General features: G+C 41.7%; 1 protein-coding gene across 2 annotated transcripts in view; it reads right to left on the minus strand.

Moving 5' to 3' along the window:
• The window catches only part of slc8a2a (solute carrier family 8 member 2a), a 91,694-nt gene that overhangs the window by 37,394 nt on the left and 41,372 nt on the right, over positions 1–12,928 (minus strand). Inside the window, exons 3-7 of one of the 2 annotated variants that reach the window (XM_035433074.1) lie at positions 3,681–4,033; positions 2,894–3,031; positions 2,477–2,704; positions 1,967–2,269; positions 1,370–1,819 (exon numbers count right to left, since the gene is read on the minus strand). In XM_035433074.1, coding sequence (XP_035288965.1) covers positions 1,370–1,819; positions 1,967–2,269; positions 2,477–2,704; positions 2,894–3,031; positions 3,681–3,998 — 1,437 coding nt within the window. In that variant the 5' untranslated portion in view covers positions 3,999–4,033. The remainder of the gene's footprint in view (positions 1–1,369; positions 1,820–1,966; positions 2,270–2,476; positions 2,705–2,893; positions 3,032–3,680; positions 4,034–12,928) is intronic. The other variant, XM_035433073.1, reaches the window with a different exon arrangement.

Raw genomic sequence — 12,928 nt, forward strand, 5'->3', positions numbered from 1 at the left:
AGAGTAAAATTACGGCAGTCTGAAAAAGCTAAAGGTACGATTACTAGAATTAACCTGTTATTTTACCCTGACAAAAAGTGCGGAAGGTGATTTCCATACTTCCATACTTCCGCATACCTCACATAACTGTATCAAACGTTTTGAGTCAATTACAACGGGCTAAGAAAATCCGGAAGAAAATATTCAGCAGCCGAATTAATCCGTTTGAATGTTTTAGTACGTAATATGCTGTCCCAGCACGAATGCTTAGCATTTTATAAAACGAATACTAAAGCAAGAAAAGAACAGAAGAGCACACGTTATAATTCCAAGACGTTGGCAGGCTATAACCAAAAGTAGGCTACTGCGCCGCATAAGATACAAGTTTGATTTGAAGTTATTATGAAAATAAATTGGTTTGCGCCTGCATATTTTCAAACATGGCGCCTGAAAATAGACACAAAAAAATCCCGTGAGTACTCGACCAATCAGAAATGTTCAGCGCTGCAAGCTCCACCCAAAAGGTTCCTGTACTTTCGGAAAGTACTACCCCCCGAGCAGGAACCTTTTGGGGGGTAAAACAAAGCCCCCAGAACTAAATTTAGACCCTAGTTCCTGCGGTGGAAACGCACTGAGTTCCTCAAAAGGTTCCTAGTTCCGGGGTATAGTTCCTGCGGTGGAAACGCGGCTTTAGATAGAATCTGGACAGTGCCAGTGGTAACTATGACTAGTAGCCCCATTGGGTGATGCTTAATTGGCAATTGCATCACCCAGGGTACGGGAGGGTTAAGTTGGCTAGGGGTCCGCAATTCATTGCTCTCTAGCAACCCCACTGGTCAAGCAGGTACCCATAGACTGCATGCAAATCCGCATATGAGATATTTTTCTCTGATTAAACGTGATGTCAGCTTGGCTGTGGTGTGAAAAGAAGTAGGTTGGTGACACTTTGTGCTATGGAGGATAGCCACAGATGACTTCACTTCCCCAAAAAGTTAATTGGATATTCCGAATTAGGGTGGGAATTGGACATAATCAGCCACACACTGGGCACCAAAGTTTTTTTTTTTTTTAAACCCAGGGTTTTTAACATCATATAACTAAAATTGACTAATTTTTATTTTTGGGTGTGCAAAACTTTTTCCACTTCATGGAAATCAACATTCCATAAATACAACCTATACATTTTCTGGATGGTAGTTTATCAATTCTTGGATGGTAGAGAACCTATTGTATATGGACTTGCTGGTAAAGTCTACAATGTAAAATCTGAAATGTACAATCTGCGATCCAATAATATGGTCTCTGGCCAAGTTTGAAGCTTTTATCTGCCCACTGGTAATATCATTGAACCAACTTTGATCCCTCCCTTCTGTTTCTATCTCTTTCTTACCTTGATTTCCTGTTTGGTTTCTCCAGGCCTGAAGATCAGTGTGCCCTCACTGAACTGGTAGTCGGAACCAGCATTGGCTGAGCCATCCTCGGTGTGGTAGTCTAGATAAATGGTGTTTTTGCCACTGCCCCCCTGACAGGTGATGTGCAGACTAACTGTGCCGCAGTTCTCCATGCACTGATACTGCCCTTTCTCAAACATGATACAGCTGCATGATGACAGGTCTTGCTCCTGAGATTTGTCAAGTGTGTGTGGGGAGCGGTGTGCTGGTTCCATGTTCTGTTTCTTCAGAACATTTCCTGCGCCGATCATCCTGCGTGTTGCCTGTATGCGATAGAAGGCGCGACTCTTCTGCTGGGGCATCAGTGTCTGGTGGTTGGCCAACTCTATCAGTTCCTCTAAGTTCTTCTCTGGGTGCTTCCTCTTCAGCTCTTTCAGTATGCGGATCACCTGGAAATATGGGCATAACACACAGCCACATAGACACATGAACTCATACACAAATAGAAATGTATACACAAACATGTGAGTGATGGCCAATGCACAAGAAATCACATGCACACACACACACACACACACACATTGGTTCCCACTCACCTCCTTGTGATTTTCATCCAGCTCTATGGACTCCATTGTGATGCAGGTGTGGTTGACATCCATGTTTTCAGTGGCCTTAGCCCTGTCCTCAGAGGTGAACTTTGCATCCTGGATTATTTCTGTGCCATTGCTCAGCTCACCCTCTGTCTCCAACACCACTCCCTGATGCTTGCTGGTGCGGTGACGCTTCTTGGCACAGTAATGCTTGTGCATGTACTTGTAGAAAAGCAAGCGCCGGTCAGCGATCCAGGCCAGGATCACACACACAGGGAAGTACAGTAGAGTGACCAGGGCCTCCCAAACCTGCATACAATGGCACATACAGGCACGCACACACAAAAATTCACACACACAAAACATGCACTCACAAACACATACACACAGGCACAGCAGAGTCATCAGGGCCTCACAAACCTGGACACATGAACACACACGCACATACACCTGCACATACACATACACCAGCAAAGCAGCAGCAAATTAAGCTGTAGCACACAGTGCGTATCAGACCTGCACAATGCCGGGCGTGATGACAGCCAGGATAAGGTAGAGCCAGATGTAGGCAAACACGCTCCAGAAGGCAGTGATGAAGAAGACACGCAGGTGCTTGATCCTGCGAGATTCTCCATCCGGGACGACCCACACGCAGATGCCAATTATGACAAACATGTTAAAGGCAGCGCTGCCCACAATCGTGCCAGGGCCCAATTCACCGGCGCTAAAGCCATGCCCACACACCTTCCAAAAACAAAACACTCATTACATGCTTTCCAATAACAACACTGTAATTGCTCACCTTCCAAGAACAACACACTCATTACACACCTGGCAGATGAGTGGGGTGGGTGAGTGGCTGGGTTAGTGGGGTGGGGTGGGGTAGTAGGTGGGTTAGTGGTTAGTGTATTAGTGGGATGATCTGCACTGTACCTCAATAACTGACAGCAGGATCTCTGGGGCAGAGGAGCCCAGTGCCATGAGTGTGAGGTTGGACACAGTCTCGTTCCAGATCCGCACCGTTGTCACTGATGTTTCCCCATTGGGTTTGGTGATGGTCACCTCCTTTTCCTGTCACAATGATGTGTGCTGCTGATACATCTTAGTGCATTCTATGTAAACCTACAGGAAGCTCTGTAACGTTTGGGGCAGAAGTGCTGTAATTTCTACATGGAGAAACCAAAATGTATAAAAATACCCTTAATAAAAGCTGAGAATCACTTTAACCACATATGAAATGTTTGATTGCAAATCTAAAACTGTGGAGTACAAAGCCAACAAATATGTCTTTGTCCCAAACATTATGGAGCTCATTGGATGTACATGATGCTCCTAAAAGCTGTTTATTTTGACTTAATTGGTACATTCTGTTCATGAGAGTGATGGAGAAATATGCTTATTCCAATGGAGAAATATGCTTATGCACATAAACACATTTAACACTACATTAACATCAGCACATTTAGTGACCTAATGCATTTTTTGCATTCCAACTAACCCATCCACCCTTTTAATCCCATCCAAATGTATGTGATATGCTGTAGATTCATCTCTCTGTCTGTCTGGTATATTTTGTATGTGGTACACATGAGGATTGGGAAGGCTTGGGTGGGGGGCTGGGTAGAATGTTCTGTTTACTGGTTCCAATTCCAATGACAAATTTCTTGTTTAAATATATTTGGGTTTGAGGAGTTAAATAAGGTTGTTTAATAAAAAGCACCTGTGAGGTGATGACTTCGACTGCTGCCATGAAGCGGTCAGCAATGATGGACACACCCAGGAACATGTACATGAGGCACAGGAAGTAGACAAAGGCCCGTAAAGCCTGCTCCCCCAGACCAGGGCTCTGGGGACCCCACACTGGCAGCAGGATTCCAGGCGTACAGGTGACCACTCCACTGCAGGTCTTGCTGTCATTACTGCCAGGTTTCAGAGACACACTGGATGAGCCATGTCCTTCTACTTTCTGTTTCTCAGAGGCACAGAACTGAAGGAGGAGCAGGAGGGGCAGCAAGGGGGGCATGGAGTGGAGTGCCATGACGGGAACACAGTTGGGAGGTCAGGCTGGGCCTCCTGCCAAGTAAAAGAGATTTCAGAAGCATGAGAGCTGTTCTCACCCAGTTAATCATTCAGCTCTTCATCATCAGCAGAGCCCTTAGACACATGTGACTGCATCTACAAAATATCCTATATATAGTCACTCTCAGGCATGGAGGCACCCTACCAGAACTGTATTTCTGCTGTGTACACATGATAATGGTAGCATAGGACACAGAAAAGTATTGTGGCTATTATGTACTGAAATGCAGACTCTACTCTCCCTTACACACCAACACAACCCCTCACCCCTTAATTTACAGTATCTATCTAGCCAGGCAGTAAAAATTAACTAGTACACTCATACACTCTAGTTCCCAGGCTGCTATCAGATCCAGACCACGGCAATGCTGACTATGGTCTGCAGCCTCACAGAGTGACACAGTTGCATTAGAGCAGTTGGCTCTAATATCACCTGGGGATGGGAGGGTTCAGTGTTTGTATTGTCATGAGAGTCAGTCCTTGAGTACAGGATTAGTCACAGTGTAAGAACTCAATACTCAACCAAAACATGTTCAATCTTTCATTACCTCTCTCAGGCTTGTAACACCACCTGACCTCACACTGAAAACAACTATAAATCCACTTCAGTCAAATAGCATCTCTATCACTCCTGTATTACCACTGCTTTGCACACCTTGTATTAATGACCTCATAGGGGTAATGGAGGGATAATGGAGGTATTAAGCAAGCCCCAAACAATGGAAATAATTCAGTAGACAGGGAAAGAGAGAGTAAGAAATTGGCCATTCGCTAAGTCCCGCCCCCCTTGGTTACTGTTGTTACGCCTGGCAAGCTTTCGGAACCGCATGTCAAAATATGGAGTTATCAATTATACCAGCGAGAGATATTCCAAAGAAAATTATTACATATTTGTGGAGTTATACATTTCAAATATCAGAGAGAAGTAGACAGAAAGGACTGCAATATGCTTTCGAAGGCTACATTCATGATATCATTTGTCGGAAGAGTGACAGTAATGACATTAAAATAGAGGCTAAAGCGCACAGATCGCAATGCAAGAGTCAGGCACCTCACGTTTTGGCAATTCATGTGCACGACCACTATATAAAGGAGCAACAATGTTCTTGCACTGCAGGGTAAGCCAATATATGGTTTTATTTATTTTTAAGATAACGTTTAAACCTGGCTCCTATTATTGCTTTCATTATTAAATTTCGACCAGAAAATTAACATTATGTGCATAGTATATTCCAGGATATTCCAAGCTGATCCTTGGAGTGGCTCCTTGCCCAAATGGAGTATCCACATTAAAAAATAAAAAATGAGATTATTAGAAAGAAAGATTCGAAGGAATACTGTCAGCCATTAATTTGCATTAGTTTATTTTTATGTATAATGAGCTATTATTCAGCCAGCTTTGCTGTCTGCTAGTGCTAGCTAACATTAGCATCTGCAGAAGCATTAGCATTCTTGTTGATTTTGGATGGATTTAGCTGTGAATGAGGTCTCCCACCCTGTTTAATCCACATCCGGCATCTCTCCTCTTGTGTTTTTGGCTTCAGAAAACGCAAAAAAAAAAACAACGCCCTCCTTTTGGGGTTTGGGATACCTACTGTCAGAGTTGCTGGTTCCGTAAGCATACGATTTCGGCATTTTGCTCTCATTTGCCAGGCCATCCACGTCTAGTTATGGTTGCTAACCTAGGATTGGACAATGGCCATTCTAGGGAGGGGCTTAACGAAGGGTCAATTGAGAATGAGAGACACAGAATTGATGCACACCTGAAGACCCAGTGTATTCCACTCACAGAGAATAGATGCCAGTGTCCCAATATTAACTCACTAAATTATTACCAAATTACAATCTTCCTCAGAGCATGGGATCTCACTTGTCACATCATTCTTTCCTTATCAGTCCCACAGACTCTCAGAAACACTTTTGTAGGTTAGCACAAAAATATTCTCACATAAAAATATTGAGGTCCTTCTGAGTCTTTACATGGATTCCCATTTGTATTGATCAAAATACAGTCTGGTTCCCCTGCAGTTTCTTCCTTTATAATAATGGAATATATTCATCCCCTTTCACATGAAAAAGCTGAGCAGTGGCTCTCTATGCAAGTGTGACTGTCTGCAGGTAACAGACACCAGCACTGCAACATTAATGCAGTGCTTGCCATCCTGACCCATTGTTTGGCTGTGATTGAAACATTGGCATAGCTGCTGCCCGTATCCCATTTCACTTTCTAATGTCTCCATTGTTACCAAGGCCACAGACCCAGTGCCTACACATGCCAAAGTCAGGGCCAAAAAAACCTGGCATTCTCACCGATACCTGCTGTTGCCTCTTGCATCTGACAGAAATGCAGGACAGAGCCAGAGGCCTGTGAACTGCAAATGCTAACTGTACGGGCTATTGCAGTGCCTGTGGGCTCCTGAAATAAAACCCATTTCTTGCTGGTCTCTTCATTTTTGCAAAAAGAAAAAAAGCGCATTGCTTTTTCTGCATCCAGAGAAGGAGAAATGCATAGGCATTTTCAACTTAGCTTGCCTTACCCGCACAAAACTGTGGAAAGATCAGTCTTGGAATATCAACTGTGGAATATCATTTACATATTACATGTAGAAAGGATTTGACTGGGCTTTGTTATATAACTCACACCCAGTTAACCTGGTGTTTAGCCAAGGGGGAAAGCACAGCAATTTATTCACAGGCATATATACGCTTTTTTCTCTCCAAAAATCATTAAAAAATATTTCTGAACCTTTTGTGAATGCAGAAAAGTATTAAAACAACACATCTGCAGAGAGACAAGCGGATTTCAGTTTCCTGGACCGTTAATAATCACAATGCTCATTTCCTCTTGAAACAGTACAGCCCTAAGTCACTGCATGCAATGAATGTATGTCATATGCAATAATCATCCAGTCTTCTAGACGTGTTACCCACATCCTTCCTGAAAGAGGTCATGAGTTTTACTGGCTCCAGCTTGCACCCTATTGCCAAAAGCTCTCTATCTACTGGTTGTTTTCCAAATTACTCTAAGCAGGCCAGTATCCATCCTCTCTTTAAAATATTGCAGTCTTGATTCAACACTCCCACATAACTTCAGGCCCAGCTCCAAGTTTCCGGTCATTTCCAAAATCCTTGAGAAAGTTGTTTGCAATCAACTAATAGAAGTGTTGGTAAACAATAATTTATTCAATAAAAGCCTCATATTCTCTGATAAAAAGTGAATTTGTATTCACCTTGAAGCGACCGGAAGGATGGGGAACATGGCATGATAGCAGTCAGATTAGAGATCCGACTTGTAACTTGTATCCCATTTTAAAATTTTATTACCTTCATAAGCGACCGATTGTGGGAGGTGAGAGCGATGCCAGGTGATCTGGCTTCACCTTTAATATTGCGGTTGCTGGTGGCTGCAGGATTGAAAGACAGTCATGCGCTGACCAATAAGAGGTGCTTGTGTATGAAATGAACTCCAATTTAATTTCAATAAAAACTAGGGTTGGATCTGGTATTAACCCCATCTTTACTTGTACAATGAAGAAATGTGAATCACAACACATACATTTCATTTCAAAACGAAATAATCAATTTTTTTAATTAAATAAATTGTAACAACTAACCTCACCCATCATAACAAACGTCCCTGCCAGCGGGGTCAATTCGTATGATGAAAGTGTTTCCTTTGATGTTAGCCTGTACCTTTCAGATTTCTGATTGAGCTTAATAAACATCGTGAATAGTTTACAGAGAGAAGATATTCAGTACAAAATACTGTTACGCGTTCAGTCTCTTAGCAATCAAGTACAAGACAAAATGTCTCATCACATACTCCCATTTTTGTATCCTTAGTAAGCAATTTTCAAGATAAAAAGATTATTTAGTTATATAACACACCCTCACCCACCATACTTATAGTTTTGGAGCTTGAAAATGATCTGGTACTTCACTTTTAGAAACAGCATTTGGATTACTTTATCCTTAATCAAAATGATTTGATCGGGGTTTGATGGTTAACATGGCAGCACTTTGTCTGCTCACTCATTTGATTCAAAATCATCAACAATCTCCTTCAAACTCTGCTCTGATTCTTTCAGTATAAAGTGTAGCCAGTCCATTCAGTCTCTCCTGGCCTATGTTGCCCCTCACATATAGTTCTTGATTAATTTTAATTTAGAAAATGAGTGCTGTTGTAACTGTGACAGCCAATGTCATAACTAATAGCAGTGCAGTAACTTTAGGTATGCATCTCACCGAAGATAGACGTTACACGAATATTGTTAGACTATAAGCATTTTTGCAAGTTGGGAGACTGACCTGTGTTGAGCGATCTCCGCTCGAAAACTAATCTGGAATGATAGCAGTTGAGCAGGGAAGATTATTGATATATCCATACTGACAGCAGTAGCCTAACTGTAGGCTTTCTGATGTTTTGCCACAGTAGAGTTGCAGGTTGCCGACTGCTTTTAAAAAAGCTGTCCAACTTGGCAAACCTTTCTGCCAGTCCATTTTCTCTACTGAGATCAACTTCTTTATAAGGCATTTTGATTTGTTTAATTGTAGCTAAGAGTCCTTTTTGCTATCTTCCTCACTAGCTAATTAGCTGGCATTCAAATTTCACCGCCAAACCAAGCGGCTACCTGTTGCATTGTTCTGCATCATCATATTATAAAAAAAGGCACTTGACGTTAGACAACAGCATACAGGCATATTTCCCAGCAATCTTTGCATATCAGAAACGAGGACAACTGCTGCCAAAAAAGTGATACAGATAATTTAATTAATAGTGTTCAAAAAAAAAATGAAAATAGTGTTTTTAAAAAGTCAGTAATCATGAAAACGGTATGTCTGTTGAATTGGAGGCATATAATACATATGCTAGTAGTGGTTTGGATATTGAGTTCTCATTTTTCACACCATGTTTGTGCTTGGTTGTAAAAGTCGCATCCCCTGTGGAAATGACACCTATGTATTTATCAATATTCAAGGTTAATATATGGGCTACCACTTGTAGGACCACAGCAGAGGACCCCCAAGTGTCTGGGGCACCATGTAATTGCGTGAGATTTGTGAAGGAACACAAATCACAAAACAGTTGGTTTCAGTGGTGTCTTATACAGGACAGAATGGCATGATGTGATTCTGTGAATCACCTGCCCCGGTAGCCTTAACTTTATCTATCCTGCCATTACCCAAATAAGACACGCATTACATTACAGGCATTTAGCAGACGCTCTTATCCAGAGCGACTTACACAATTTTTACATTGTATCCATTTATACAGCTGGATATATACTGAAGCAATGCAGGTTAAGTACCTTGCTCAAGGGTACAACGGCAGTGTCCTACCCAGGAATCGAACCTATAACCTTTCGGTTACAAGCCCAGTTCCTTACCCACTATGCTACACTGCCGTTTGCATCCCCATTTCCCAGATAAGACACTCTTCACCTCCACACCCTTACAGCTGAATCATGTGCAGAGCTGCAGGGGTACTGATTGACCTCAATGGCCCAGGCAGCCACCCAGGTGAGAACAAAACAGGTATGAACCTGATATAAGGCAGATGCAGACTAGGGTTATACTGGGGCACAGGTGCCTGACTGACCACAGAATCACTCATCAGGGTTCACTGCACCTCCAAGCTCTGCTAACTGCTGCCAGGTTCATGCTATGATCAACAGCCTGGCAAGAGGAACAGTTAGACAACAGGTGAGTGCATTATTGATGTCTCTTGTACCCTATCACTCTTTTATTCCTCTTTCTCACTTTCATTCTTTCTCTGCCCCCTGTCGAGTTTCTCTGGAAGTAACAAGAATGCTCCTTTCTCTCTGTCAGGCAGACTCTTGCAGTCTGCCTATTCAAACTGAAAAATTTCAACTTCCAAAGAAATGTACTATTCCAGCAGTCACTTACTTTTGGTGCATTTACACAAAAAATTACATCGTTGTTCAACTTGGGTCCAGTTATATCATCTGCTATATCCCATTTGAGATTATATTTCATGACATCTAATTTAATCCTTTCTATGCTTAGGACCGGTTTATAATGATGTTAAGGTATATATAATGCTAAGGTATAATGTCAAAGCCTTAAGAATGATTCACTTTGGGTAGAATGGCACTCGCAAGTTTTTTTCAGGCTGTGTTGTACTTTTATTTAATGTGTAAAATGTGCTAATCTTGAAGAGCCATATATTCATTTTAAAACAAACAAAGGAAGGTCAGTGAAAGAGAAAAGTTCCAGCCAAAGGATAAGGTTAGATAGTCCAGCAGCTGTGTATTATCCAATGGACTCACTGGAGGGTCAGAAACAGAACGTGGCCGCCTGCTGCATATTGCTTCCAGCCTGCCTGGCTGCCTTTTTCAATGGCAATGGACAAGCCTTCCCAAAGGCTGATTCTGTGGTTTTCCTGCAGTACTGGCTCCTTTCACCACATCAGCAATTTGCTATGACTACATCTCAGCTTTTAGCACAAGTTTTATTCAAAGGCAAGAATCTACACAACTGCCAATTACGTATTTGGATTGTAATTATTATATTGCTGGGTTATGATTGACAAAGTTGACTCAGAAAAAGTGTTATATAAGAAAACTATATAAAATGTCATATAGACATTATGGTAACTTGATAAATGTATTTCACTAAGTGCTGAATGTTTACTTTTAATAGCCAATATATTGAACTGTCCACTGTTTCTCCCCATACAATGTATCTGTTGAAATGTAAGCAAAAGGAGACAGATTCCAGTTGATGTATAAATGAAGTACATTAGGAGATCCGATGACATGTCAAGTTGAAAAAGGTCCACATGGTTACTTTTGGTATGGACTGCCTGATCCTAATCCGTGATTGGCAGTAAATTGAATTTTTGCATATGCTGATTCAATGAATCTCATAGGCTGGGACAACAGTTCTTTGTCTCTGAAAACTATATAAACTCACGTATTGGACTTTTTTATATTTGAAGACTGTACTTGTACCTCTTCCTGTACTAGTAGCTCCTGACTCTTTGATTTGTTATCTTTATCTTCAACACCATCATTTTTGTTAAGAAATTCCTACAATATTAGTAATGAATGATAAATTGCCCACCATGATCATATCATTGACACATTTCCCAGCTATATTTTGAAAATTACTTATTCTTTCCATATGATATATTTGTCTGAAAAGTGTACTGTTCAATGAAACCTAACAATCTAGAATCCTTAGTTTAAAGAAAAGTCTCACACCGTTGTATCATGCAAAAGCACCTTACTACTCAAACATACTTGAAGAAAATAAAAATCAACAACATTTCCTTCCAACACTGAAGCTCAGTTAACCGGTATATAACTGGATCGCATATTATGCATACTGCAAATGATTCAAACTTTAAAGAGGATTCTTCCTGACCCTAGATATTGAAAACTGACCCACATTGTAAGAAAATGTCCATGAATTTTCCCATAAAAAGACAAAATAGTAAAGGCATGAAATGTAAATAATGGCATCATTTACAATGAAACACTAATGCGTTTAACATTTGTTATGCAGCCTGCTACCATACTGTATACTTAACATATTTTATTGTTATTTATATGTTAAAGGTCTGGCTACCCAGATTTTACCAAAAAATTAACAATTTTAAATTTTTATAGTGTGCAAATTTATGTCCACAAAATTAGATTGAGGCTACACTGACTACATTACTGATATTTTGAGTGTAGAATGGCACTCAAGCAGGTCCTCTAACTAATAATTGACTAGTACACAGTTCACCAAAGCAGATCCTGTCTAAAAATTACAAGTCAGATGCCCTAGCCTGATGATATTTACATAAAGATCCTTTAGAGGGAAATTATTCTTTTCACACTGTAGTTCACAAGATGGACATGCATAAAAAGGAATTCACGTGCACATCAACAAGTGAACTTGTGGGTGCCCGATCGACTAGTGGGGGATGCTAGTATGCAATGAGATGTTCTCATCATGGCCAACTGAAACCCTCCCATCCCTGGGAGGTGCCAGATCCAATTGTGCATCGCTCTGATATCAGACCATGGGGCCCATCCATGCACTAGAACAGGATGAGCCACCCGGCAGCCCTAACATTTCTACTTTCCACACAAGATGCATATCTTAAATGAGTTCCTATCTGTAAGAGTTGAGTTTCAATCTCCTTATTAGGGTGGCCCACTAGGACGATCGTGCTACAAAGATTTAAGCACACGAAGGGATGAAGGAAAATGCACTCCAAATTAAAAGAGGCAAATTCACAATCAAGCTTCAAAAACAAAAGCACAAACATAAAAGGAATATACACTCTGTGGTGCAGGCCTCGGGAGCCCCGCCCTTTTCTGCCATCAGTCACCACTCTGCTCTACTTCACCATTGTCTCACAGCCCAGCCTGCAGTAACCACGGACAGTGCCGGTGGGACATGGCTGAGTTGCAGCACCTCCACTCAGTATTCAAACCTGGACAGCACCGTGAGGCCTATCCAATAATTCTATCAGGCCCCTGGCAGCATAACAGTTTCTCCAAGTATCTGCCGGCCCTATATAAGCCTCGTGACCTCATTCCAAGGCGGGGTGCAGGCTTTTTCCTCACTCTCCCTCTAACAGTGTCTATGGCTCTCATTTTTGTAGGCTTGGATGTGCCCTCCTCGTGGACTGAATCGCAGACCCCGAGGCTCACCGCCCAACCCTACCTGCACTTTCCCAGCACCTTTGTTTCTCAAACATTTGAATTGGCTGAATCTACTCTTGTGTTCCACTTTCCCCATTTTTATTTTTTTGTAACCACTGTCACAATAAAAGCCCTCCATGGGCATATTGCCAGCACTGTTTACCTCATCTGTGCCTCGTTCCTGTAGCATAGCGCTTACTGCTCCAAATAAAAAACCGATGCAAAT

Source organism: Anguilla anguilla, chromosome 9, assembly GCF_013347855.1.
Source record: "Anguilla anguilla isolate fAngAng1 chromosome 9, fAngAng1.pri, whole genome shotgun sequence".
NCBI classification, from domain to species: Eukaryota; Metazoa; Chordata; class Actinopteri; order Anguilliformes; family Anguillidae; genus Anguilla; species Anguilla anguilla.